We start from the raw sequence: 27,500 nt of genomic DNA, 5'->3' as shown, positions 1-27,500 counted from the left end.
ACATACCAGTAACATACGAGTAACATACGGATACATACGAATACATACGAGTAATACGAATGTTTTTCTCATAAAGGAAGCTCTAATTATAGGCCTTGCAGGCATTTTTCACGTCAGCAAACACGTACCCGGCTCAGTTTGAGGGGGGAGGGAGGGGGTGTTGATCAACCCCCCAAGGCTTTCGTTAAATTTAGTCACAGTAAAATAAATTCACATGGAGTGCAAAACCCTTAGCTTGCGCTACAAGACTTAAGTTGCCTATGATAAATCAGTGCAAAAAATCAGTGCAAAATCAAGCCAGAAAGCTTAAATGGGGTAAAAGATTATGACAGACCTGCTCTGACTTCCTTACGTGTCTTAAATGTAAACTGGCCTGACAGTCATAATCATCTACGAGAGCAACATCCAAAATATACTGTCATCTTGTTGCGCAAGCTAAAGGCGTCGAAATACGAGATACAAAAACCCTAACCTTGGCGCGAAACATTATTTCGTTTAAAGTTTGGGTCGATTTCTCCCGTTTTTCACCTTGCATGATCAACTTGTAGCGCAACAAAAACATTTGTTGCGGGTTGAAGAAAGTTATTGCGAAAAGTAGAGCGCAGATCTACTCTGAGCAACAAATTTTGGCTTTGTTGCTCGTTTTTCATCAAGCTCACAACTTGTCGCGCAACAAATGTGCTCTTGTACTAGCAAATCAACCACTCAGCGCCCTGCATTTCTTCAACCCGCAACAAATGTTTTTCTTGCGGGTCAAGTTGATCACGCAAAGTGAAAAACGCGAAACATCGACCAGAACTTGCAACGAAACAATGTTGCGCCACAAGTTGAGGGTTTTTGTATCTCGTCTTTCGCCGCCTTAAGGGTTTTGCACTCCATGTGAATTTATTTTACTGTGACTAAATTTAACGAAAGCCTTGGAGGGTCTATCAACACCACCCCCCCTTCCTCAAACTGAGCCGGGTACGTGTTTGCTGACGTGAAAAATGCTTGCAAGGCTTATAATTAGAGCTTCCTTTATGAGAAAAACATTCGTATTACTCGTATGTATTCGTATGTATCCGTATGTTGATCGTATGTATCCGTATGTTACTCGTATGTTACTCGTATGTCAGTCGTATGTCAGTCGTATGTATTCGTATGTATCCGTATGTTCCGTATGTTACTCGTATGTTACTCGTATGTTACCCGTATGTACTCGTGTGGTGTTTTAGTCATGATCGCCAAAAGTACGATAGCAAAAATCTCCCAAAATGTTTGTTGCTGATCGTAACTTTTTATATTGGGGGTTAAAAATTAATGTTGTTTTCATGTCATAAATGTTGTTGCTGATGGCAAAATATTTTATTCTCGATCGACCGTCCAGAAAACCTCCTCTGTTGTGTGTCTCACAGTGTTTACTGAAGTCGCATCTATTTAAAGTTTGTCCGTTTGTCTGTCAAGTAACATTCATTTTGTACTCAACTCTGCAAAGGTTAAAAAAATTTGGAAATGTGACAGTGAAAAATTATTTGAATGAAAGCTTGTTGTCTCTTTTGTGCTTTATTATGTACGGTCAAGTTTCTTTCGAAAAGGGTTTGATGTGAACTGTCAGAAATTTATTTAATTGCTTTGTGATTGTGTTTCGCTTGCACGCACGCAACTGAAATAGGAAGGGTTTCTTGCCTCTTGTAGCAAATATGTTGCTTGTTTCAAGAAATGTTTCGCTGGAAAATATTTCTGTGAAATTTCCAGCTTTTGTAAATTTATCATGTTGTGTAATTTTCGAGCTTAGCAAATTTGCATACATTTGTTGAAATGTGATAAGGGGAGAATTTTTGTGGTAACGCATAAGTCACGAAAATACTACGAAAATCACCGAACTGTGGAACGGGCTCAAATTTTTATATCGTCGCCACACCCACTTTTTGTTGCTGCCCCGCCCATTTTCGTCGAAGAATGCAGTTGGTACTTAAAGTAACAAACTGAGCCTTACCGGGGTGGCAGACCGTGGTTTTGTCAACCGCAAAATTTCTTTATTCCCCTGGGTCCCGACATGACTGCATTGTCTCAGTCAGGTCCAATCACAGTCACACCTCCTTCGTGTTTACAAACTTCAAAAACACATTCGCGGAGCGAAAGCGTTGAAAGATGCGAGAACGAAAGCCGTAGCAAACAAACTTTTGCGCATTCATGCCGCTTTTATTAGTTAATAGCACTTGTACGTAGTAGGCTGTTTGCAATCGTAACTGTCTTTATCAAGCCGTCAAGGAATTAATATTAAGTATGCAAATAAATTTTTATTTCCCCGTGGGGTTTCCCGACTCGACTGTTTCTCTCAGATGCTAATAATTAAATTTCACTGGCTTTAGTAAGTCCAGCCACAAAATATTCGAAGCACAGTATCCTACGAGAACAAAATTTATTTTTATGTTAATTCCTTGAAAGCCTGAGTCAATGCAGGCCCCAGGGGAATAAAAAAATTTGCGGTTGACAAACTGTGGGAACAAATTTTATTTGCATAATTAATATTAATTCCTTGACGGCTTGATAAAGACAGTTACGATTGCGAACAGCCTACTACGTACAAGTGCTATTAACTAATAGAAGCGGCATGAATGCGAAAAAGCTTGTTTACTACGGCTTTCATTCTCGCATCTTTCAACGCTTTCGCTCCGCGAATGTTTTTGAAGTTTGTCAACACGAAGGAGGTGTGACTGTGATTGGACCTGACTGAGAAAATGCAGTCATGTCGGGACCCAGGGGAATAAAGAAATTTTGCGGTTGACAAAACCACGGTCTGCCATCCCGGTAATGCTCAGTTTGTTACTTTAAGTACCAACTGAATTCTTCGACGAAAATGGGCGGGGCAGCAACAAAAAGTGGGTGTGGCGACGATATAAAAATTTGAGCCCATTCCACAGTTCGGTGATTTTCGTAGTAAACAGGTCCGTTGGAAGCGTGCTTGAGTTTAAACAAAATGATCCCCAAAATCGGCTAAAGATTGTGACGCTGATGAATAATAAAGTAGCTGCTATTACCAAAACGATGGCATTACCTGGTGATAAATAACCTTGTCTTGGAGAGTAAATTTTTGATTTTCCAGAAACAATGGTCAACCTCTGAGAGTTGGGCGATTGTGATCTTTGTGTTGAATTCGCACATTTCTTGTCAAAATTTATAACAATTGAAAGAAAAAGAAAACTAACAAAAACAAAAACCGGTATGTAAGCGATCATGACTAAAACACCACACGAGTACATACGGGTAACATACGAGTAACATACGAGTAACATACGGAACATACGGATACATACGAATACATACGACTGACATACGAGTAACATACGAGTAACATACGGATACATACAACTAACATACGGATACATACGAATACATACGAGTAATACGAATGTTTTTCTCATAAAGGAAGCTCTAATTATAAGCCTTGCAAGCATTTTTCACGTCAGCAAACACGTACCCGGCTCAGTTTGAGGAAGGGGGGGTGGTGTTAATAGACCCTCCAAGGCTTTCGTTAAATTTAGTCACAGTAAAATAAATTCACATGGAGTGCAAAATCCTTAAGGCGGCGAAAGACGAGATACAAAACCCTCAACTTGTGGCGCAACATTGTTTCGTTGCAAGTTCTGGTCGATGTTTCGCGTTTTTCACTTTTCGTGATCAACTTGACCCGCAAGAAAAACATTTGTTGCGGGTTGAAGAAATGCAGGGCGCTGAGTGGTTGATTTGCTAGTACAAGAGCACATTTGTTGCGCGACAAGTTGTGAGCTTGATGAAAAACGAGCAACAAAGCCCAAATTTGTTGCTCAGAGTAGATCTGCGCTCTACTTTTCGCAATAACTTTCTTCAACCCGCAACAAATGTTTTCGTTGCGCGACAAGTTGATCATGCAAGGTGAAAAACGGGAGAAATCGACCCAAACTTGCAACGAAATAATGTTGCGCGCCAAGTTTAGGGTTTTTGTATCTCGTATTTCGCCGCCTTTAGCTTGCGCAACAAGATGACAGTATATTTTGGATGTTGCTCTCGTAGATGATTATGACTGTCAGGCCAGTTTACATTTAAGACACGTAAGGAAGTCAGAGCAGGTCTGTCACAATCCTTTACCCCATTTAAGCTTTCTGGCTTGATTTTGCACTGATTTTTTGCACTGATTTATCATAGGCAACTTAATCTGAAATAGTGAAATTAAGATGGCGAATCTGATGACGTCACACGACATAAGCGACATCCAAAATATATTGTCATCTTGTAGCGCAAGCTAAGGGTTTTGCACTCCATGTGAATTTATTTTACTGTGACTAAATTTAACGAAAGCCTTGGGGGGTTGATCAACATTCCCTCCCTCCCCCCTCAAACTGAGCCGGGTACGAGTTTGCTGACGTGAAAAATGCCTGCAAGGCCTATAATTAGAGCTTCCTTTATGAGAAAAACATTCGTATTACTCGTATGTATTCGTATGTATCCGTATGTTAGTCGTATGTATCCGTATGTTACTCGTATGTTAGTCGTATGTTAGTCGTATGTTAGTCGTATGTATTCGTATGTATCCGTATGTTCCGTATGTTACTCGTATGTTACTCGTATGTTACCCGTATGTACTCGTGTGGTGTTTTAGTCATGATCGTATCTAAGCATCATTTAACACAGATGCTTCACTGTTTCGCGAGTAAACATGCCGCGGTAACTTGATCACTGCGCCCGCTGAATTCGATATGCGATTTACTCGGTGCGGCCAAAAGTACAATTACAACAAAACAACTAAAATCTCCCAAAATGTTTTTCGCTGATGGTAACTTTTTATATTCGTGATTCAAAATTAATGTTGTTTTCATGTCGTAAAGTTTGTTACCGATGGCAAAATATTTTATTCTCGATCGACCGTCCTGAAACTTCCTTCTGCTCTTCTTAAAAACTGTGTATCCATATTTATTTACTTTGACATCAATAATTGTTTTGCATAAAGCAAGCTAACAAAATCTGTATCTTGCTTGGTTCGCATTTGAAAGCATTAAAATAGGAATTTTCAGTCCTTTGCCTCTGTTACTGCCGAGTGGTATATTTCTTAGGTCGCCTATCCAGTTACTAACCCTGCCGGATAGGGATAAAATTCAGCTTTCAACTTTTGTTTACAAAGCTGTCAGTGCACGCTTACACTTGTGGTGGAAAGAAGTTGCATGATCAACAAGTCAGCCCAGAAGCCAATGTTTCTCGATTCCCTTTTATTTTCTTCAATCTCTCTGGGTTCAGTACTTTGCTAGTAACCACATGTCTTCTCAAGGGGCTATTTATCTAAGACTTCTACCATGGCGCTACAATGATAGACAATACCAAAACAATATCTTTTACTGTTAGACCTACATACTACGCAAAGACAACTGTCAACATGTCATCCCAGAAGACAATGTTTTTCACTTCCCATTTATTTTCTTCAATCTTTCTGGGTTCAGTACTTTGCTAGTAACCACATGTTTTCTCAGGCAATTTACCCAAGACTTCTACCATGGCACTACAATGATAGACAAAACCAAAACAATATCGTGCACTGTTAGAGCTACATATTACGCAAGGACAACTTGAATCTCCTGGAAGTCAACACACAGCTCAGTTGACGTTATGGAATAAATCGCTGTGTTACTTCACTACCACACGTAAGCAATGCGTGTCAATTTTTTTTAAAGAAGCCTGGAATTTCTTCTTTCTGACAAATGATTAATTAATAGGCCGGTAGCCAGGTTTTTAACCTCAGAAAAGGATCTGTTTCGTCGTACGAACGTGTGAGGAGTTGTGAGCCAAAGGGACTCTGCTGGTATGACTTCTGGGTGAGCCCTTAAATGGTCTTAATGACCCCCCAACTTGAAAAAAATTGCCTGGAACGCTGCACGTACCACAGGCAACCCAGTGTACCCTCACGGAGGGTCTAGTTGGGCCTTTAAATTATGGGGACTTTCGACACTACTAGTGCCAGTCCCTCCTGAGCGCTGAACTTCCAAGATGGCGTCGCTTTATTTTTTCTTAAGTTCTCCTTCGATTTCACACTTTCGCCGTTTTAGAATACAACTGTGGCGGTATTTCGGGCTGTTTAGCATTTCTCTACCTGCTGATCATGCTTAAAAGCGAAATAAGTAAGAATATATATGAAGAAGGCTTAAAATGAACACGAAGCGATCGGGCTCCTTTGCAAGAAAGTTTAGCAACTTGACTATAACTGTGAGTACTCTAGTTTCTTCCTGTTTCAATGGCCCAAAATGATTATTAGTGTTTTGGTTACATGGATGATAGTAGACTGCATTCTAGCTGTCAGACTTTCATTAGCCTTTTAGTTGTGCGCTCTAGCTTAATTTAAAAAAGACCGATTTTTGGCTCTTCTACAGACTCTGAGTTTAGGTCAGGAAAAGTTTAAACGTTTTAGTCCTGCCCGGGACTGTCTAACAAAGATCATGGTTTTAGAAAGTAGCCCTGTGTTGTATTGTATCGTAAAAAAGATATGAGCATCGGTCGCCCAATTTTAAGGATTCTGTGAGTTTCAGAAAATTGACAAAATTTGCTTGTAAAAATGGCGCCCGAGTCGGTCAAATAAAGTGATGCTCGTATCTCTAATACAAGAGCAGTAAAGGACTTATGTTTGGTATATTTGTTCATTACTCCACCTAACCTTTCTACGATGTTAGTATGAACTAATTCTGTTGACCCCCTTCCGTTGACATTTTTAACATTTTGCCCGGTTTTCTCTGACAACCACTCTTAAGTCCACACGAATTGTTTGTGTGCATGTAGGGAATCCCATGTGTGCATGTAGGGAATCCCATGGCATGATGTCATGGGATTTTTCGAGGAACCGCGATCATAAAAACATTTGAAAACATTCTGTTTCAACACATCTTGTTTTTACGTATTCATCTATCTGATTTCTGGAAGAGTGTTCAATTTTGTAGTTATCGGCTGTGCATCCTGTTAGTGCACAATTCAAGATAAAGCAAAAACGATATGACCAAACAATAAGTCAAGATACGCTGCGCAGTAAAGGAGAACATTGCATATAAAATTTATTTATAGAGCGTTTTGCTCTTCGATCAGTGAGTGTCGAAAAGTAATTGGAACTACATTACTATGCTTCACTATTCGCTTAAAAAAAGTCGCGCCACTTTTTCATCCAATCAGACCTGAAGTAATATAAAACCAAAATCAACTGTAACTTACACGTTTCTCCCTCTTCGCGCCAGCCACATGTCATCAGTTTAAGTTATGATTGGTTCATTGGATCATCTGTGTCCTTTGTGGTTGGCTAGAGTTACATATAATATTGGTTTTGGTTCTACAGCAGTCAATGGAATATTGATCTAGGCTGAAAACAGGGTGTTAGTAAACAGAGTAACGCAGTAACGGAGTAACGAGAAAACGGGTAACCAAGGTGAAAAATTCAAAGTTTAAAATCTCCAAAGTCCCTTAAAAACGGTTATAAATATCGATTGAATGAGATAGAAACTAAGGGAAGCAAGTTTGACAAGCCGCGAAAAGAAATTACTTGGCTATGATTTTGATTTATGAAACGACCGTCTTTATTATTCCATATACTTGATACCGCGCCGAATGAAGGACCCAGATAATAAACATTTTTTCTTTCTAACGGCAAGGTTTTAAAAATTATACGCAAGGCGGCTTAGGTCTAAAACTCAATTTAAAAGAGGCTCATGTCAAGACTTAGTAGATGCGCGCTGGCCTCATGGTGAGTACGCTCGCCTCCGGATCGATAGGTCACATGATAGGTCCAGGGTGATAAGCAGCTTAAGAAACGACGACGGCGACGCTGAGGACGACGCCTAGTCAAAGCACAGGCGGCCCAAGCTCAAAATGTTAGCAGTTACCTTTTTTTCACTTTTACGCGAACGTTCAGTGTAACGTGACATATGGCATATACTATATTACATAACGACGAATTTAACTACGCGAAACGTGACTCCCGTCTTGCAGCATATAGAGGTGTTGTGTTACAACGGTTTGAATTTATAAAAGTCTGTATGAGAACGCAACGGCTTTGCTAGAAAAGTCAATTATTCTTATGTTTTGTTAACAAAGTCTACTTACCCTGTTGCCGAGTTGTATTCCTTGTTGTTTGTCAGCTCTTCAGGCCGATCTAACGCGATTTCGGCGAGTTATCGTTCTGTGGGTTTCCATTACTAAAAGAAAGACAAGGCTGGACACTCATTTCCGGAGTGCCCGCCGCTCTAGGCGAATAAATCCATCGAAAATAACCCTGCCGACTCAATTCCTTCGGAGAATCGAAGAGGAGATGTTGAAGCTTCATGTCAGTTCACTCGCTACGCAATTCCGTCCGCAACGCCTTCGCTACGATACATTTATTTGGAGATTTCGTCGCTCGAAACTTCGCAGGACACTCTCGCGGTTGGCAAAGTACGCTGGGTGACTATAATTAGCCCAACCAGGGGTAGGCAGCAACGATTTGTCAACACTCCCGAGTTTGATTTGCGTGTTTACAAATCGTTGCTGCCTACCCCTGGTCGGGCTAATTATAGTCACCCAGCGTACATTGCCAACCGCGAGAGTGTCCCATATCCATGGACGAGGCTGTTTTCGAAGTTGCGAGCGACGAAATCTCCAAATAAATGTATCGTAGCGAAGGCGTTGCGGACGGAATTGCGTAGCGAGTGAACTGACATGAAGCTTCAACATCTCCTCTTCGATTCTCCGAAGGAATTGAGTCGGCAGGGTTATTTTCGATGGATTTATTCGCTTGGAGCGGCGGGCACTCCGGAAATGAGTGTCCAGCCTTGTCTTTCTTTTAGTAATGGAAACCCACAGAACGATAACTCGCCGAAATCGCGTTAGATCGGCCTGAAGAGCTGACAAACAACAAGGAATACAACTCGGCAACAGGGTAAGTAGACTTTGTTAACAAAACATAAGAATAATTGACTTTTCTAGCAAAGCCGTTGCGTTCTCATACAGACTTTTATAAATTCAAACCGTTGTAACACAACACCTCTATATGCTGCAAGGCGGGAGTCACGTTTCGCGTAGTCAAATTCGTCGTTATGTAATATAGTATATGCGATATGTCACGTTACACTGAACGTTCGCGTAAAAGTGAAAAAAAGGTGACTCCAACCATATTTTGAGCTTGGGCGGCCTGTGGTCAAAGATGAATTTATATTTTCCCTGCGAAATTCGCAATTCTCAAGACCTGTTCAGTACGCCAATGGCTCTAAAAACGTGCTCAGGCTAAATATGCAATGACAGGGTTCAATTTCAAATGGAAATACGAAAAAATAGCCGTCGTCGTTCGCGTTCCCCAGACTACGCAGCACTTAGTCATTTCACGTTCTTGTTTTGCTGTGGACGGCAAAGAAATGTACAAAGATTAACAGCTATTGTTTTGCTCATTAAACCTCTTGCGTGGTGTGGCCGTTCTTAATTGTTGCCGTCGTCGTCGTGGTTTTCTTAAGCACCCTTTGTGTTGCGTTCTTAGGCAGTTAACTCTTACAGTGCCTCTCTCCACCCAGGTGTACAAATGGGTACCCGCGAATTTAATGCTGGGGGTAACCCTGCGATGGACTAGCATCCCATCCAGCGGGGAGTAGAAATATGATTAGTCGGTTCATGCTACAGAAACCGGGATAAGCTCCGGCCTTGCTCGTATCCAGACTTTGTCCAGACCTTTACCACGACTATTGTGGCGGATCATCATTGAAAGTTTTCAATACCTGAAATTTGATACTCAGAAATCATATAGCAGATGCATCAGTCACTAGCCCGGCCAATTGGCCGCGATCTGGAAAATTTTAACTTTACGTGGCGACTCCTTGATTTTCTCTTTTGAATTTCGAGGTAACCGGGCTGAATATTTCCATGAGATTAGATGCCAAGTTTCGTCCCGATGACAATGTTTCTTTCATGATGTAAATTAACAACTTCGTCCTCTCATACCAGGCAGAGGAACTAATTAACGGGCCTTTATGGAGTATTCTGACGAACACTTGAACTTCTTCCGGATATGCGACATTACAGCGAACATTATCACAGAGGGGCTTAGGACAGTCTTCAAACAAGAGTGGGATAAGAAATACATGGGATCTTTGGGAGAATGGGAGGACACTTTGAAGAACGGAAAAGACTTTGAGAGACAAGAACCACCAGCAAGTCAAAAGAAAAATGCGAGGTTGCTAAATATCATGGTAAATGGTAACCGCAAGGAATGGGACTGTACAGCGCTGTTTTTTGGAATCCTTTTCTCCAGTAGTATTGGGAAATTTCTCAGTCCTACACTATACAACCACGTAGACGACCTTCGACTATTCCGTAATGAAATTTTTGCTCATGTCTCCAAGGGTATTATCTCTGAAATCGACTTCAAATCTATGATCGGAAGAGTAGAAGCAGCGTTCCTGGGGTTAAGTCTTCCTGTAGGGGATATCAAAGCAGTTGCCAATCAGAAGAGCTTCCCTATAAAGGAATCGAGGATTCTTAAGGATCAACTAGTCAAAGAGCAAGAGGAGGTTAGAGCCTTGCAAGAAAAGTCAAATGCTCTCGAAGAGGAACTCAAATCTAATCCCAAGACGTTCCTAGGCAACCTTCCTACGAAACCCTCTCATGCAATTCAGCAACGCCTCTGTGAAGTGTCGATGATCCTCAAACAAATGGAAGAACTCAAGAAGAACAGCGATGGAGAAATCTCCACAACGTATCTGTCGGGTAATCCTGGCTGTGGCAAGAGTCAAATTGCAAGAATGGTTGGGGAAGCATTTTACAAACAGGTTTCCCACAGTAATCTTGTTTTTGTTGCCACTTTAAATGCCGAGACTCTCGAGACGTTATTCAATTCATATGACAGCCTAAGTAGAGCCCTCGGTTGTACCGAATTTGCTGTTGCTAGAATAACGACATCAAAGGATTCCATACAAGAAAAGCTGGAACAGTTTCAGAGATTAGTTACTCCGAAAATGAAAGAGTTTTCGACGTGGCTCCTCATAATTGACAATGTCATTAACCTCGAAGCTGTCCGACGATTCTGGCCAACTTGTGGATGTAAAGAGTACGGCAATGGACAAATCCTTGTTACAACCCAAGACAGTAGTACCATTCCTGACAATGGATCTCGTTGCCACTGCATCTCTCTTTGGGGAGGCATGGATCCTGATGATGCTGTGAGTCTTCTTACAAGCGTCTCGCAGATGCCAAATCAAGCAAACGTGCAGGATGTTGCCAAGGCTTTAGATTACCAGCCTCTGGCACTGGCCTGTGCTGCTTGGTACGTTTATAGTGTGCGCTCCCGTGGATCATCTCACTTCAACTGGAAGATATATCTAGATAAACTAAACCGTGGAAAGGAAGAGACCATGGGCGAGATCAAGAAGAAATGCGACAGTGGCTACACAAAGTCAATGCCTGTTGCCGTGCGAATGGCTGTAGAAAGAGAAGTCGTTAATGAAGACGTTTTACTTCATACATTTCAGTTCCTTTCCATCTGCGCTCCTGGACCGATTCCACTGGAAGTTGCTGTCAAATTCGTCGCAAAGCGAACGCCTGACTTGGACGAAGAGGAAATCATCGCAAAAATAATGGAGTCAAGTCTAGTGCATATTTCTTGTAAGAAAGAGGGTGAACAGACTTTGTGCCTTCACCAAGTTTTGTACCGGATTATAAGAAGTAATGAGAAAGTCTGCATCCAACCAGGAAAGGAAATTGAGGTGATTTCAGCAGCACTCGGCTCTGTTCAGAGTCTCACAGTGGAAGATAGCTCGACTTCAAAAATTTTCGTTGAGCATTTGAACGCTGTCCTATCACATGTCATTTCGTTCCAACTCTCCAAAAGCGATTTTTATACTCGTCTCATCGAAGTTACCCCTCTTGCTGACTTCTTTGAGTACTTTGTTTCTTGTGCGTCCATGTGCCTTAAATATGGTAAAATGTCAACCGTAAAGCAGTGCGTAAAGATTGGAGTTGACGTAATTGAGGGAGGCGTCAGTGTCGACGAGATAACATCGTCTCTTTTACTTTTCTTTTGTGGAAAGGCTCTGATTGACCTGAGCGAATATGTTCGTGCTATAAAGTACCTAGAAATGTCACTGGCGATGAGACGTCGCATTTGTGGAAATAGACACAAAGCTGTGGCAGAATGTTTACGTCATTTAGGGCGTGTGAGCTTTAATTTCTCGCGCAATGATGATGCAACGAAGTTTTTCCACGAGGCACTCTGTATTTTCCGTGAGATATGTGGAGAAAAAAGTGGTGAAGTGGCGGAATGTTTGGTCGGTTTGGGAAATGTAAAGGGAAACCTTTGCTACCACGCCCAGGCAACGCAATACTTCCAGGAAGCATTGTCCATCTCCCGTGAACTTTTTGGCACAAAACATTTGATAGTGGCAGGATGCTTGCATAACTTAGGAGTCACAAGCATCGATTGTGGTCGCTATGACGACGCAGGGAGATTTCTCGAAGAGGCACTCGCTATCCAACTGGAAATTTGTGGAGAAAAGCTAGAACGGGTGGCAATTTCTTTGACCAATTTAGGGAGGCTCCACCTCAAGTGCTCACGTTTTGAAAAAGCGAGGCATTTCATGGAGAGAGCCCTAAACATTAGACGTGATATTGGTAACCAGTTGCGTGTGGGGCGGAGTCTGTACCATCTCGGTAGTCTGATTGAAAAGGAGGGTAAAACAAATGCGGCTGCAGATTATTACAGTCGTGCACTTGAAACGATTCGACGTTACAACCTTCCCGAAAATCATCTCTACGTTAGAGAGGCCGTTGAAGCCCTTCAACGAATAAGGGAGGCTAAAGAGGCACAAAGCACAACAGCGAGCAGCATGCCAGAAAGAGGAAAGCTGTCCAGAGAGAGGAAAGCCGAGGATTCGACTTCAAACATAAAGTCACAACATCCTCCACAAGTTATTAAATGCTAAACTCAGCTGATCCATCAAGTGTGTGCCAACCTTACTTCAAGCGAACCGTACGCACATTCACGTGTTCGCATCATGGGCAGATGGACCTAACCTGTAGTTACAGTGGAAAGGGTCGGAAGGCTAGCCTCCAAAGAATTCATAGACCGTTTTCGCTGTGACGTCACACGCGTAAGTGTTTCTTAGAGGGAAGCGTAGAAGGAAAGAGTTTGACAAGACTTCTGGTAGCTGTAGAGAAGATCACAGCGCATTATTTTCTAAAGCTACCAGAAATCTATGCGAGCGTTTCTACAATAACTGTCTATTCTGGTGTGTAGTGCTAGTGTTGTAATTTTGATCAATTTCTTAGTTGAAGATTAAATATTTCGTCGATGGACTTGTTTGAGCTTTTAGTGAGCATGAAGTAACATTTTTACACTTATTTCCAAATTAGCACTTCGTTTTAGAAGCTGCCGAAAAAGTGATAATTATGGAGCTTTTCACCTTACTGGTGCAAGGGCTCAAAATATCCCTGTTCGCCTTTAACGTATATACGATACTTTTGTACACTTGGCATCAGAAATGAAATGCCTTAACTTCATTTAGGTATTCGGTCCTACATTCCTCGTACTTAATCTCGTGTTGTAGGTCCGCACTGTCAGTTGCGAACCAAGTTTTACCCCTTCTGTTTATGGCCCAAGCACGATGCGCGCGGGCCATCAATAGATGGAGGGGAGCATAAGGATCCATAATCTAAGACTGATTTGAAAATGTTTGAAATTCAAAAATGGCGAATCCAAGACAACAGACATTTCAAAGTGTGTGACGTTACTTTGGGATAATGTGACATCATGATTGAACAATGAGGCAGCAAACCGTGTAAAAGATAAATAAACCAAATGCATTTTAAATGTCACAATAAAATACAAAACATGAAACTATTTTAAAAATTTTGCCTAAGTAACATATACACTTTGCATATTAGGTCCGATTATTTAAAATGAGTCTGGGCTGGGTTAAAGAGGTCCGTGTTCTAATATACACTGGGATTTAGCCTGGAGTTCTTTTTATCTATAAAGGCTTTATTGTAAGTTATGTCTAGCTGGAGTTTAGCTGTGGACTATCAAACAATGGCAAATTAGACCTGTTCCCCAGTACATTTAAACGTCATTTAGCCATTAACGCTTATTGGGAACAAACGGAAAAACGTATTTCTTGTGTTTTGTTTCTATGCCCTTCCACAATCTCACAGCTGTTTGATGGTGATACTTGAACTCCCATTTCGTTTTCCGTACAATAAATGCTTGAGTCCAGTTTACGAAAACAAGAAAACTCCAGTTCTGTACAACATTGTGAAAACAAACTTTTCGTTAACAGAAAGCAATATCCCCAGAAGAGTGTCGTGGCCGTTGTTAAGGAAAACAAGAAGGCTTCTCGTGACTGAGTACCCTCCAGGTACAAAGCCTTTCCTCACACAAATATATCCATAGCCTTAAGGTGAAACAAGAAGACTGTGTTGCGCAAAGTTTGTATTGGCTAGATGGACCACACTTTAACCCCATCTCCCCAAACAGGCTTAATTAATGACCATTAATGAGTTAAGAATTCAACAAGGAATCAAAATCCTGTTAAACCCCGCAAAACGGTATCAACTCAAGGGAAGGGGAGATGAAGCAATTGGGAGTTTTCACTCGGAGGAACGGTTGACTTCGAATGATGCGAGCAACCGCGACCACTCACGAGGCCAAGGAACTGATCGATCTCAATAATGTTAGCTTTTATTGAGGACATAAAAAAACACTTCTCGAGAATATTCTGATTCATTGGAAACTGACCACAAAAAAAAAGGTCGGCTATTTCTCAAGTTTGAGGGTTTTTTTCGGTAAAACTACCGGGTTCAAGAAACACTAGAGCAATTTTATTTTCATCTGCATTTTGAACGCTTCAGTAATTAAATAGTTTTTTCGGTCTTGACATTTGTACAACACTTTTCCCGAGGGAAAGCACCAAAATTATGGCTTTATACATAAAGGAACGTATGTCAATTAATCCCCGTAAGCGGCTTGCCAGTAGAATCGAAGTTTCCGATAAACAAATGTTGGAGACATAAGAAAAAAAATCATGTACAAATGATGTTTTCTCGCATATTTCCAACGGTGTTTGCGTTAAATAATAAATCCGACCCTTATATTGGTGAACTCTATGAAAAAACGTCGGATTTTGCGCATTGATGTAGCCGTAAAACAAGAACCAAAGTATAACCTTAGGGAGGCTCGAAAGGGTTTATGAAGAAGAACTTGAGTTATTTATGAAAACACTGTTAGGAGATGAAAAAACATTCCACTACTGAGATCACTTTTTTCTAAATTTTCTTTAATAATGTGCCGGATGAAACTTAACTTACTTGTATGCAAATAATTAGTGTGAGTCGACGAGCTAAGTTTCGAAATATTGCTTAGAAAGACTTCTAACCGCAGTTGCCCGTTTTCATTCAGCAGCTGACATGACGTGTGTGGCATACACGCACGCGCTCAGCGCTAGCTGAAAACCCTCTCGAGCCTCCTTATCCAATAGCAGGTGAGGATAATTGGCCACTCGTGACAAAAAACAAATAAGCGTAAGCGCAGGAAAATTCGAGCAAGCACGTCACAAATAGTTTTGTTTTCATCAATCGCGCGAAACAATAGCAACTGACCCCGATCCATTGAACTCTCTGTTGAATACCACCTCTAATGACAAAAAGGAATAACATGAAAAGAAAGCCCAAGAGTGTAAAGAAAATCAGGAAAACGTACAAAAAGGGGGCACTTCGAATAATCTATATAATAAAACCTACGTACCCAACAACTTCCATGACAGAAATTAGAGCCGTATACTAGTTGGAGTATTTTCAGTTCAAATGAAACATTTTCTGTTCCGGTCACTAATTCTTCGACTTTATCACGAACCACCTTACATTACATTGATTTGCACGAATTAGAGATATTCGTTACACAGTTTACCCGGCAAGCCGTGAGTGTAACCTCACGGTGGTTTTGGTGGCGCCATTTTTCTTCTAGGTGCCCCATAACCCCTCTTTTTCTTATTATAACCAATGGGTACTTCCCACACCTTTCGTGGTATGTTAAGATAGTACGTGAACACGAAAGCCCGGCTTACACTCTGACCGCAGCGACTATTCTTCAAGTTCTGCAGTCTTTCCACGTTGATTTCCCTCCGTTTTAACAATAGCGCTTTTCGTCGAGCGGCGACTTCAGCAGAGCGCATTCGCGCCAATGCTTCCAATCTGCGCGCCATTTCAATCCTTCTCTGCTCCTCGCGAATTCTCTTCTGTTCTTCTTCTTCGCGTTTGCGCTTTTCTTCTTCCATTCGCTGCCGTTCCTCCTCCTCTCTCCTAAGTCTTTCTTCTTCTTCTTGACGCAGCTTAGCCTCCTGCATTTCCGCTATCTTTCGCATCTGTTCGCGGTACTCTCGCTCTTCTTGTATCCGTCGTAATTCTTCTTCTGCCTCGCGTATTTTTGCCTCCTCAAGTGTTCGCTCCTCCTCCTCTTCTTGCAGCGCTAGAAGCCTTTCTTCTTCATTCCTCTGCTCTTCTTCAAAGCGCTCCAACTCTTCTTTCCGCCGCCTTGCTTCTTCAATTTCTGCCATTCTTCTCTCGTGATCCATTCGTCGCTGTTCAAGTTCTTTCTCTCGCTCTTTTAATTCCTCTTCACGTTTCTTCTTTTCTTCGCGTTTCTTCTGAACTTCAATTCTTCTTCTTTCCGCTTCTGCCGCTCTCCTCGATTCTCGTTCCTCGCGCGCCCTTTTCTTTGCTTCTTTTAGCTTCTCTAAAGCTTCCTGTTCCTGTTTTCTAGCTTCTTCTTCCTCAGCCAATCTTTTCAGCTTTTCTTCTTCAACATTCCTTTGCTTTTCTTCCGACTCTGCCTTGGCTTTTGCTGCTTCCTCTTCTCGTTCCTTCAATAGTCGCATTTCTTCCTCTTTCAACTTCTTCTCCTCTTCCTGTCTTTTTCTCTCCTGCCTCCGTTGATCCGCTCGTATCTTGGCTTGTTCCTTCTTCGAAGGCTTCTTTGGTTTGGATGGCGCATGCGCATCTTTCTGTTCCGGTGGAACCTTCTTCGCCAAGTGGGGAATTTCTAACGTGTGTCCAGACTCGCGCCTTTTCACTTGCTTATGGTCAACCAAAGCGCCAGCTGGCTCTTCAGGAGCGGAAGTCACATCACTCTTACTCTGCTCTTGAATAAATTGACGCAGTTCATCGTCCATTCCCTCTAGCATTTCCGGTGTGTTGAACGCTTCAAAATCAATGTTTTTCGGGTCAATCTTGTTTTCCTTCTTTGCAGAATTTGAACGTTTTCCGGATTTCTTTTTTAATTCAGGTTTCTACAATAAAAACAAAAATTGGTTCAATTTGAGTTTTAGTTTTCCTCAAAAATAGAATTGGCATGTGGATTCTGTATTGCTCTCTTTTCGCACGCACCGGTCTCTCACCGGTCTCTCACTTGCCCCCACGCGTAGCAATCTCTTGAAGTGCGGGAATCGAGGGCAAATGACAGGTACACGAACCAAGCAAGAGAAAAGAAACATATCCTACACACCGACGTTAAATACCTAAAACTCGTACTAAAATCAACAAGAAATCACGTGGTATATGGGGCCACTGCATGAAAAAGTAATACAAAAGGACAATAAATGACGATTTGACGTCACCTCTGTTTAATTTTCTCCTCTTCTAAGCGTTCTAAATTGAAAAGACTCGAGTCGAACAAACACAGACGCAGATATTAATTTGTTAATAACAAGCGAGGACTAGAAAAGGCAAGCTTTAAAACCAATAAAAGAACAAGTTGGCCGTGTCAGAGGGCCTCCTTTTAACGAATACAACCAACCATTCTCACAGTCATACCTTTTCTTGCGGTTTGCTGGGACCTTTGTTTCTTGCCGTCATAGCTACGAGGTCCGACAAGTCATTTTTCTTTTGCTCATCAGCCACTGGTCTGACTCTAGTGACCAGTCCCTGTGAGGCAGACTCGGCGTCCTCGCCCTCTTTACCAATCCCCTCCAACTCAAGCTTGCCACGTTTGGGCGGCGCTTCTTGCTTTGAAAGTAAACTGGTGACCATCTTACGGCGGGCCTCCCTTTCTTCATCTGTTGGTTCTTTCACGTTTTTACCCTTGTCAACATCTTTCATCACGCTTAGTCTCGGTACCTCCGGCTTTAAGTCACTTTTTCTTTTTTCATCTTTACCACCCGCTAAACCTTTGCGCTTTTCGCTTAAACTTGACAATTGCGATTTAGACTCTTTGTTTATAGGAGCCTCTGCAACTTCGGTAGTCAAACTTATTATCGACTCTGTCAGTTCCATTTCTGAAGCACTTGCCTCTTCTGTTACATTAGAAGCATTTTCAATTTCTCTTTCCTCGTTACCAGTCTCTGATCCCTGTCTGCTTCGCGCGGATCGCTCGCGAATCTGAGGTTGTTTCCCAGACGCTATGTAATCCCTCACTGATTCACCGACATCGACCGGAATATTTCTTTGTTTCTCAGTTACTGGGGTCGAAGGACGGGACTTCTCGATGTCAATTAGTTCTTTGTAGGGCGAGAGAGGTCGGCCATCACGCACCTGCGAAAAAAATATTGCATGAATTAAAGAAAAGAAAGCACCCATGATCACAGACGAGATATAAGTCACCCATACGAGCTTGAAAATAATCACAACAAACTTTTCATAGATGAGGTTATATACTCAGGCACGCAAAACTCCATCGCGTTGTGGATACCGCCTAGCTGTTTGCCTCATTTGCCTCGTAAATCTTCTTTTCGTGTTTCCGAATCTTGATTCTTGGTAGAATATAGAGGGATGATTAAATGCAGTTATACACGCGACACGATTACGGAGCAACAAGAGCGCGACCACAGATACACCGTATTCCATACAACTGGCCTTACATTGAAAAAAAACCAAATTTCATACTTTCGAACTTTGCGTTAATCTTCGCGTTTAACGGAGCTCAGAGGTCTTTTTCCGAATGGGATGTTTAATATCAGGGGCACCCAACGAGAATATTATTCAAAACCACTTAAACATAGCATTGTTGTGTAAACGTATTTTAGTATTTAAACGGTTGATATAGGCATATTTTTAACCCCTAAAAATTTTTCATCTGTTCGGATTTCCTAGCTGAAACTCTAGTGATCCGAAAATTATAGGGATTAAAACTTACCTTTTCGAAAATTTCAGCCAGAAAAAAGGCTCCCGAAAATTCTAGGTGACCTTTTTAGGGTAAAAATCCGTTAAAAATGGGCAATTATACCATTTTTCAGATATTCGAAAATCCTAGGAGAGGCAGGCAAGCAAGAAATGTTACAACAAATGTTCCGAAAATTCTAGATCTCAAATCGCCTTCCGAACAGATATTTTCCGAAAATTGACGTTGGGTGCCCTGTAATATCACTGAAACGGTCCAGCCTAGAGTCTCAGTAAACGAGCGGGGAGTTTTCGACTTAATCCCTACCCATATTACGATGTAAGTATGCGAGCAACAGAAAGCAACTTTATTGTGCTCAGTTAAAGAGAATGAAGCCTAAATTAAGCCAATAGAAGGTTAGGGCTAGCTTTGGCTATTGGTTTTTCTCACACTCACCGTTCTTTCGACTTCTGATCCAGTCTCTGTCAACAATTCCTTGTGAAGTATTTGGTCAGCTTTGATCGGTGCAGGAGAACTGGCACAAGCGACGTCTGTAAGAGGACCGTCGTTTTCATCTGAAGCACAAAAGAAGAAAATCAAAAACTCTTTAGGAAGAGGTGAGTATTATAAGACGTTCCCCAGTTTTGAAGTGTCAACGTCAGAGAAATCGTCCCTTTGAAATGACGAATGAATGGGACATTTCCGATCTCATGACAGCCTCACCTTTTGAGGTGAGTCTAAGAGCAAAAACTTTTGTAATGTTAATATGTTCTACGCTTTATGCAAATGATATAAACTATAGGGAAGATATCGGTGATGTCAACTATTGTCATTAATGTGCCAACCAGAGCCTCATTGGCTGTCGAAACAAAAGGTCTTTTGTTCCTGTGGTTGGCAAATTTGAATAACAAAAGCAATGTTTGTAAACAGATAGTTTCCCTACAGGAAGAGGAAAACGTTTCCGAAACATAAAAGCTCTTTTTCAAAGGATACCAAGAGCAAAGACACTTCTGCAAAAACATCGTCATACAAAAGACTCCTGATTATAACTCAGTGGGCTTGAAAAAAAAGGGCTGAACAGAATTCAGAAATGCTCTATAATAAACAGTGATCAAACGATTGGAAAATAAAGCTTGAAAGAAAAAAAAACAGGTTTCCATCGGTCAATTAAGAAAATCCCTTAAAGGGTTATGTCATGATGTTTTGGTAAAATACGGTAAAACACTCACAGATATCTCAAAAATTGATAGAAACCTCATAAATGAAAAGGTTAAAATATAACAAGGATGGAAATGGATGGCAATTTTAAAAAAATTGGGCCACTTTTTGTCGTTTTAACTTCACGCTTCCCTTTTAACACAAGCTTACGTTATCCGTTTGTATGACGATTGGGCAAATTATAAAATAAATATATGGAAATTATATCGAACATATTATCTCCAAACGGATGCTACTTTGAAATTAGGAATTAACATGTAAAAACAATACGACGCAAAAAATATTGGATTGATAAATAGCACCCTCTTCAACTTCCTCCTTTAAAAACTGGAATCTTATTGCCAAAATTACTTGTTTTACAGAATAAGAAGGACAAAGTTATAAGACGCTTATAAAGCAGAAAAATTGCATCATACACCACTACAAAATTCCATTCCAAAAAAAATTAACCGTGCGTTACTTATTCTCAAGAAACTGAAAATACCCGGTTTGATAAGCCGAGAATCAAAATCATTTCTTACAACCGCATGAGCGCACTCCATCTTCAACAATAAAATATCATTTCCGTGGATCGCCTTTGTCTGAATATTCAATTCAAAATAAACCTGTTTTATTCTATCAACGGTTTCCTTCGAGCTTTAAATGAGTCCATTGACGGATCACAGCGCCAACATTAAAGACAGAATTCTCAACGCCCTTATCATGAACATTTACTCATTTTCAAAAATTACTACAAAAATTTACCATCAACATTCAAAACCACATTCGTCGAAGACCTAGCAGTCACGGAGTCCACAACAAAATGGCTGTCTTCATCAGTTACGTTTGCCAGTCTGCCACCTTCGAGGGTGAAAACTTCTGTTTCCTCTGCCTCAACAGCTGTAGCCTCATTTTCAAGCGGTTCGGTAGAATTTATCGCGGACCCCAAATCAGTTTTCGTTTCATTGACCGGTGCGATTACAGATGCTTCCCGTTGCTTCTTCTCTAAGGAAGATCCTGCAGCAAAAGTAATAATTTACAACTTACAGATGTTCTGTCGGCGCAAATTGACGCAATATGAGTTAATGACAGTAGTTCTTAGCTTTAAGACAGAGCTAGGCTGCGTGGTAGGCGTTGGTAAGGGCTGCTCTCGCGAGCAAGTGTGGAGACACGCGGGGGATGCAAAGCGTTAAGTTTGGAGGGTACTGTGTCCCCTACCGTGCTTTTCAATGTATTTTTGAAAACGTTTCTCTAACTCTAAAATTTGTCTTCTGAAGCCTTCCGTTTTGGTCACATACGTTCCCCGGATGACCTTAACTAAGGTCAGGAACCCATGACTAGGAGCATACAACTTCAATGTATTTGTGGAAGGGTGCTTTTGCAGACCGAGTTATTTTTAGATTGATTTTCCCGCGAAACCAGACCTTTCCAGCTAATCACAAGTCTTGCATGTGAAATTATTACCCATGGGATTGAGAATAGTCACTCGAGCAAGCTTAATCTTGTTCACAAACTCTTCTAAAAATAGCTTGATATGTGAAAATGCCGTTGCATACACCAAGTAATGGAGTTGCAGGCTCCTGCTAACGTACATTTTCCTTCGTGTGGAGTGAGTGGGTGTGCGCTCTCACCAGAATTTCTTTGGGCCCCTCTTGCTGGATTTTCTAGATCTGCCTCTTATCGAGGACATAAAAATTAAGAATCGTGAAATATGGACCACCTCTTGTGCTCTTTACCCCATTTGCATGATGTGCAAATAATTAGATATACGAGGATTTCAATAAGTGTCACGAAGTGTCTACTTGCTCTCAGTCTCCCCAAAGTCAACATCACTCGTGTCTCAGAATAACAGCCAATTAACGTCACAAAGTGTCCCCCAAGGGCCGCCGATTTTAAAGTGGTACTACGACCAAAAAAAAATTTTGTTTTTCCTTTGGATTTCAAAACTATGTTAACTAAACACTAACTCACCCAAGTTTTAAGTTCTGGTTTTAAAAAGACACCTGTTTATTTTAGCTGGAATTTTCTTATTTATTGGTCCGCCATTACTAACTTTAAAATTTTGAGAGAGCTGGGTCGAGGAGAAAATGACGTCAAACACGCACTAGTTTAAGAATGCAATGCGTGTGTACGCGGCCTAATTAATATGCAGCACGGGAGTTTCGGGCTTTCAGGCTTTTAACCCCTTGTTTTGCATATATAATAAATTGCGTTTACACGCTGAAACTTTAAGCTAGTGAGTAAATGACGTCATTTTCTCTAGATCCAACCCTCTGAGGTCCAATCGGCCAGTTTTGAACGTGAGTAATGGCGGACCATGAAATCCAAAACTTACACTCAAAATAAACAGCCTTTGGATAAAACTCAAAGCTCAAAATTTTGCCAGTTAGTTGTTAAGCGAACACGCTTTCAAAATCTGAAGAAAAAAAGGAAATGATTTTTTGATCATAGTACCACTTTAACCAATCAGAAGAAGCCATGTCACGCGTGACTGCTTCTGCCATGTTTTCTTCAGCGACATGACAACTGATTTTCGCGGGAACGGGTATTCTAATAATAGACTCATTTGTGACTGTGCTGGAGATCCCACCCATGCCATAACAACGCTCTTATCTAATTCATTCTTGCTTATACTTAAAGCCGGACACTTCGTGTTAGATATCAAAATTGGGCTTGCATCTAAATTACTTGCAACTTCTGGACATGAGCGAAAGCGCCAATTGCAGGCCGGAAAATGTCGAAAGACCTCAAGGGGAAGAACAGGTTAAGTGTCTTTTAAAGATGTTTTCCTTCCAACGATTCCCTCACCAGAGAAACCCTTACGTGTTATGATAGAACACTTCGGTTCCTACTATGACTTTGATTCGCTCAAGTATTATACATTTTCACTCATCCGTCGACATAAAATACAGTACCTGGCTTAGTAAAATCTAAGGACAAGCCATCCGTAGAGTTGACTGATGGAAGATGAGGAAATTCATCTCCGGGGGGATGCACAGAAGACATTGCGTCTAGCTCTAAATATCAAGAAAAAAAAAACAATCAATTATCCACTCAACTTCTCCTTTTAAAGCAATCTTAAAAAGGCTTCTAAATTGTCCCTCCATTAAGTTGCTTTTAGACTTGTAAGTCCTTTACTGAGAACAGAAGGAGTGAAATGAATGAATGTGTATTTGAATTGCGGGTTATAGACGAAGGAGTGAAGTAATCCTCGCACTTAACTGGGCAATTTAACCAATTGAATGAAGGGGGTAGTTCCTAAAGAAACTGTGGTGCCGCGTCGGTGGGGAAGTAGTATACAAAAATTTGGTTTTATCAACGGAGTTGATAATGTAAATTGGCCACCGTACAGAGACTCTAAAGGCTGACGTTTCGAGCGTTAGCCCTTCGTCAGGTAGAATCCAGAATCCAGAATCGATTCGCTCTGACGAAGGGCTAACGCTCGAAACGTCAGCTTTTAGAATCTCTGTACGGTGGTCAATTTACATTATCAACTCCGTTGATAAAACCAAATTTATGTAATTTAAGCAATTGTCTCTCATAGACACCTTAAAAATTAAGGAGCTTAAAGGGGTAGTATCACGGGAATTATCCCTTTATTTTGACCATAAATCTACTAAATCAGTTTTCAACGACTTTTTCATTTTTAGATTGCTTCTGGGTCACCGCTGTGAGAAAAAATCGATTAACTTTTAAAAGAAAAATGAGCCACATTACAGTGCGACGCGCCTTACCGTGGCCACCTGACATAGTTTTTTACAAATTATACGCCAATCAGGGAGTGCGAATTTCATTGGCAGTCACGCCTTCTTGCAAAGTTCGTACCGTGACGGTTGTAATTTGAACACCGTTGAGTGGGTTGTTGAGTTGACGTATTTACACGTAGGTTGTCAAATGTGAAACTTTGTTGGGTGGCCACGGTAAGGCGCGTTGCACTGAAAGTTATTACGGAGTTCAACGAAGCTGCCAGAAGAGAACTTGAAAACGTCGGCCCGACGTTTTCAAGTTGGCATTCACTTTAATCTTGGCTACGCGTAACCAAAAACGCTTAAGAATGGTTTTTGTGAGCTAAAATAGCCGTTTTCAAACAAAAAATGGCCATTAATTTTCGTTTGTCATCAGTAAACAGGTCTTTTTTGCTTTCCAGATTTTTACTAACAATCCATGACACTACCCCTTTAAACAACGGCGACGGCGACGACAACGAAAGCGTCGTCTCAAAATATAAACTCGCGTTATTGTAATACCTTGGTGACTATTTCAACCTTTTTAATATGACACGGGTGTGGTAGTTCCTCAAAAATGACACTGGTCGGAAAGACGCTCAATTTAGAGGAGAAAAACTAAATTTATCCTCAAGTGCTGACGTCCATGATAGAAGTTTTCCTGACGACGTCATGAAACGGACAAAGGTCAATTTGAAAACAGAATATAGAACAATGGTCTTTGAATTGATTAAGGTAACCAGGTTTTAAGTATTACGTTTTTTTTGCCAACACGCAGGAAACACTTTGAATCACTTCAATTTAAACGAAGAGGCAGGAACAGCACTGTTTTTGTATTTAACATCCGATCGTAAGAGTAGCTTATGGTCTTCACTGCTAGCTTTCAGCAAAGTGGTTTACTTCAACGTCTGTTCTATTATGTCTGGATAAAAGTCTACAATGTATCAGTAGTTACCTTGAACATTGCCGTCATTTGCGTGTCTTTGATTCACGTCTCCTGATTCGGATTCATTCCCGTCCACATTCACTCTAGTCCATTCCTGGTGGAGTTTTTCTTCCTCGTCAAGTATTCCTTCCACCAACAACTGCGACCCACCATCCCAACCGGATATTTTATTGAAGGCATCTTCACTGTCTAAAGTCGATTCTGTTCCCGGGTCTCTTCTGGCTGATTTTGCGCTGGAAGTCCTTGTGTCCCTCTCAAAATTGTTTTCCTCCAAAGTGAGCTCACTTTGGCGACTAGCAACCGCTCTCTCATGGGAGGAAATAGAGTCACTTCGTTCATCATGAACATCAGCAGCTTTCAAAACCTCTTCCAATTGATAATTTGTCTCTAGGGATGCTGTCGCCGATGAAATACGAGATCGACCCTCCTTATCATCACAAGATTGAGCGGACTGCGAGCGAGTAGACGATGAATCAATACGAGGGGTTGCCGAAGGGCTCCTGGTACGCGTGCCAGGAGAATGTCCGGAAAGCGAACGAGTATACGGTGAAGCAATACGGGAGCTTACCGAAGGGCTCCCTGCAGGCGGAGACGGACTTTGAACATGACTTTCACGTGACGCCGAAGTGACTATGTCACGGGAAAGAGACACGGTACTATCACGTGATGGGGAAACATCTCTATCAGGTGAGGTGCACGGGAGGCTATCATGCGATGGAGATGCTGTTCTTGAGTCAGCAATATTAACAACTAAATTGTCTTGTAACCTGGATAAATCAGGGGATATTATTGGCAACGTTGGCAAATCCTCATCGTGCACTGAGTCCTCAAAGTATGGCCAAAAGGTATTTAAAAGTTCTTGGTCTTTTGACAATGCAGAAAGTGTCCTGTTATTAATATTCGATACACTAGAAAGACTGGCAGTGCGACTAGAGCGAGGGCTTGTTCGAGACTCCCTATTGGCTCTCCCTGAAAAGAAAAAAAAAACGAGAATCACAGGCGGAAAACAAATTTTCTGGTCGCAATTAAAAAACGAACTGGCCCGCGCAAGGCAACTCCATTTTAAATAGGATGTACTTGCGAGCAAGGAAGGATTACGTTTTTGCAAACGTTGGCCGTGTAGCACTTATATTTGAACAGACGGTGTAATGTGAAGTTCAAATATAAGTGCTACACGGCCAACGTTTGCAAAAACGTAATCCTTCCTTGTACTTGTACATGTTCATTGCCGTGACTTTAACATCTTCAATTCCCACGGCCTGCTTCCGTCTGACCTTGTACCTCAGTCGGTAGAGCAGCGGTGATCTAGCCCCAAGGTCTTAGGTTCAACTCCCACGCTGGTCAGAGTTTTTCTCTGTCCTTGTGTGGGCCCATTTGCATTAGTAAGGCTAACGCTCATATGGTTCATATGGAGTACAAAACTAGCACTTCACATTATATTACACTCTAATCAGTTACGTCTGTTCTTGAGAGCGTTTCTCAAATCTGCATTGAGTTTGTGTTTTTTTGTCCCATAAATTTCTACAATCTCCATCTCAAAAACAAAGACGTATTTCAGAATGAAACCCTATCTTTCATCTCTAAATCACATTTAAAAACAAGCCTTTTCAAGAATGCGTGCCGGTTTTTTAACAGGAACTTTTGGGTCAAACATTTGTGGTACTCGGCCTTTGAGGAACTTGGCCGCGGAGTCAAAATGTATCCGAAAACTGAATCAGTCAATTGAAACAGAAACCAACGATGTGTAAGAGATGAAAGATTTTTGAAGAAATTCCCTTACCTCCACTCGATGGTCTTCGTTGCACACGCATTTTCTCATCTTTTTCACACTGGTGAGGACCTGCGCTTGCTGGACGAACGGACCCTTTTCCAGACCCAACTCGGTTACCAGGAAGGGACACTTCATCCTCTTCCTCAATAACATGCGAGGCACGGTTCCATTCATCATTCTGATTGATCAAACAAGAAAAGCGCTGTCGTTAGCCCTTTTATGGTTCTGCCAGGAAAACGCTCGAGTGTATTTGCATGTTGTGCACAAAGCTTTGCTTTGAACTCATATTTGCGAGTGAAGGGATTTATTGAAGTCATCCCCTAAAAATTCACACACAGACGTTTGTCAATGAAATAAACCTTTTGTAAACCATTTTACATACTTATCAATCACCGTCTGCAGGATTTTCAAATTTCAACTGAATATTCGACTTGTGTCAAACGCGACAATATTAGAGAGACTTAGGGCCTCCACAGACTAGGGATTTAGTTGTCGACAACTATTTGTGATCGACAACTAAAAAGTTATCGACAACTAAAAAACGTAGTCTGTGGCGCAAGTTGTCGACAACTAAACCCCAAATTATTAGTTGTCGACAACTAACCAGTTTCCCCTTTCCGTTTACGGGAAACGCGAACGGCAAAAGTGACCACGTGACCATGATCTTCCCGCCATTTTTCACGTTTGTCGGTTGCCGCTTGCCGTTTTTACGTGAAAGTTGGAATTTTCGCGTTTGCCGGATAAGTGGAATTTTCTTCTCGTTTTTCTTCTACATAACAA

At 41.4% G+C, this 27,500-nt stretch overlaps 2 protein-coding genes across 2 annotated transcripts in view; one reads left to right on the top strand and one right to left on the bottom strand.

Annotated features, from left to right (window-relative positions):
* LOC138050005 (uncharacterized) overlaps nucleotides 1-13,293 on the top strand; it is a 25,502-nt gene extending 12,209 nt beyond the window's left edge. The window contains exon 2 of the mRNA XM_068896500.1: nucleotides 9,949-13,293. Within this exon, the coding sequence (XP_068752601.1) occupies nucleotides 9,975-12,920 (2,946 nt within the window). The 5' untranslated portion in view covers nucleotides 9,949-9,974 and the 3' untranslated portion in view covers nucleotides 12,921-13,293. The remainder of the gene's footprint in view (nucleotides 1-9,948) is intronic.
* A 1,499-nt stretch (nucleotides 13,294-14,792) lies between these two features.
* Nucleotides 14,793-27,500, bottom strand: part of LOC138050004 (calponin homology domain-containing protein DDB_G0272472-like) — a 21,217-nt gene continuing 8,509 nt past the window's right edge. The window contains exons 7-13 of the mRNA XM_068896499.1: nucleotides 26,730-26,898; nucleotides 24,959-25,918; nucleotides 23,194-23,295; nucleotides 21,044-21,295; nucleotides 19,538-19,656; nucleotides 17,800-18,516; nucleotides 14,793-17,276 (exon numbers count right to left, since the gene is read on the bottom strand). Coding sequence (XP_068752600.1) covers nucleotides 15,921-17,276; nucleotides 17,800-18,516; nucleotides 19,538-19,656; nucleotides 21,044-21,295; nucleotides 23,194-23,295; nucleotides 24,959-25,918; nucleotides 26,730-26,898 — 3,675 coding nt within the window. The 3' untranslated portion in view covers nucleotides 14,793-15,920. The remainder of the gene's footprint in view (nucleotides 17,277-17,799; nucleotides 18,517-19,537; nucleotides 19,657-21,043; nucleotides 21,296-23,193; nucleotides 23,296-24,958; nucleotides 25,919-26,729; nucleotides 26,899-27,500) is intronic.

The sequence above is a fragment of the Montipora capricornis genome, chromosome 5 (assembly GCF_036669925.1).
Source record: "Montipora capricornis isolate CH-2021 chromosome 5, ASM3666992v2, whole genome shotgun sequence".
NCBI classification, from domain to species: Eukaryota; Metazoa; Cnidaria; class Anthozoa; order Scleractinia; family Acroporidae; genus Montipora; species Montipora capricornis.
This window is presented reverse-complemented; position numbering and strand designations above follow the sequence as displayed.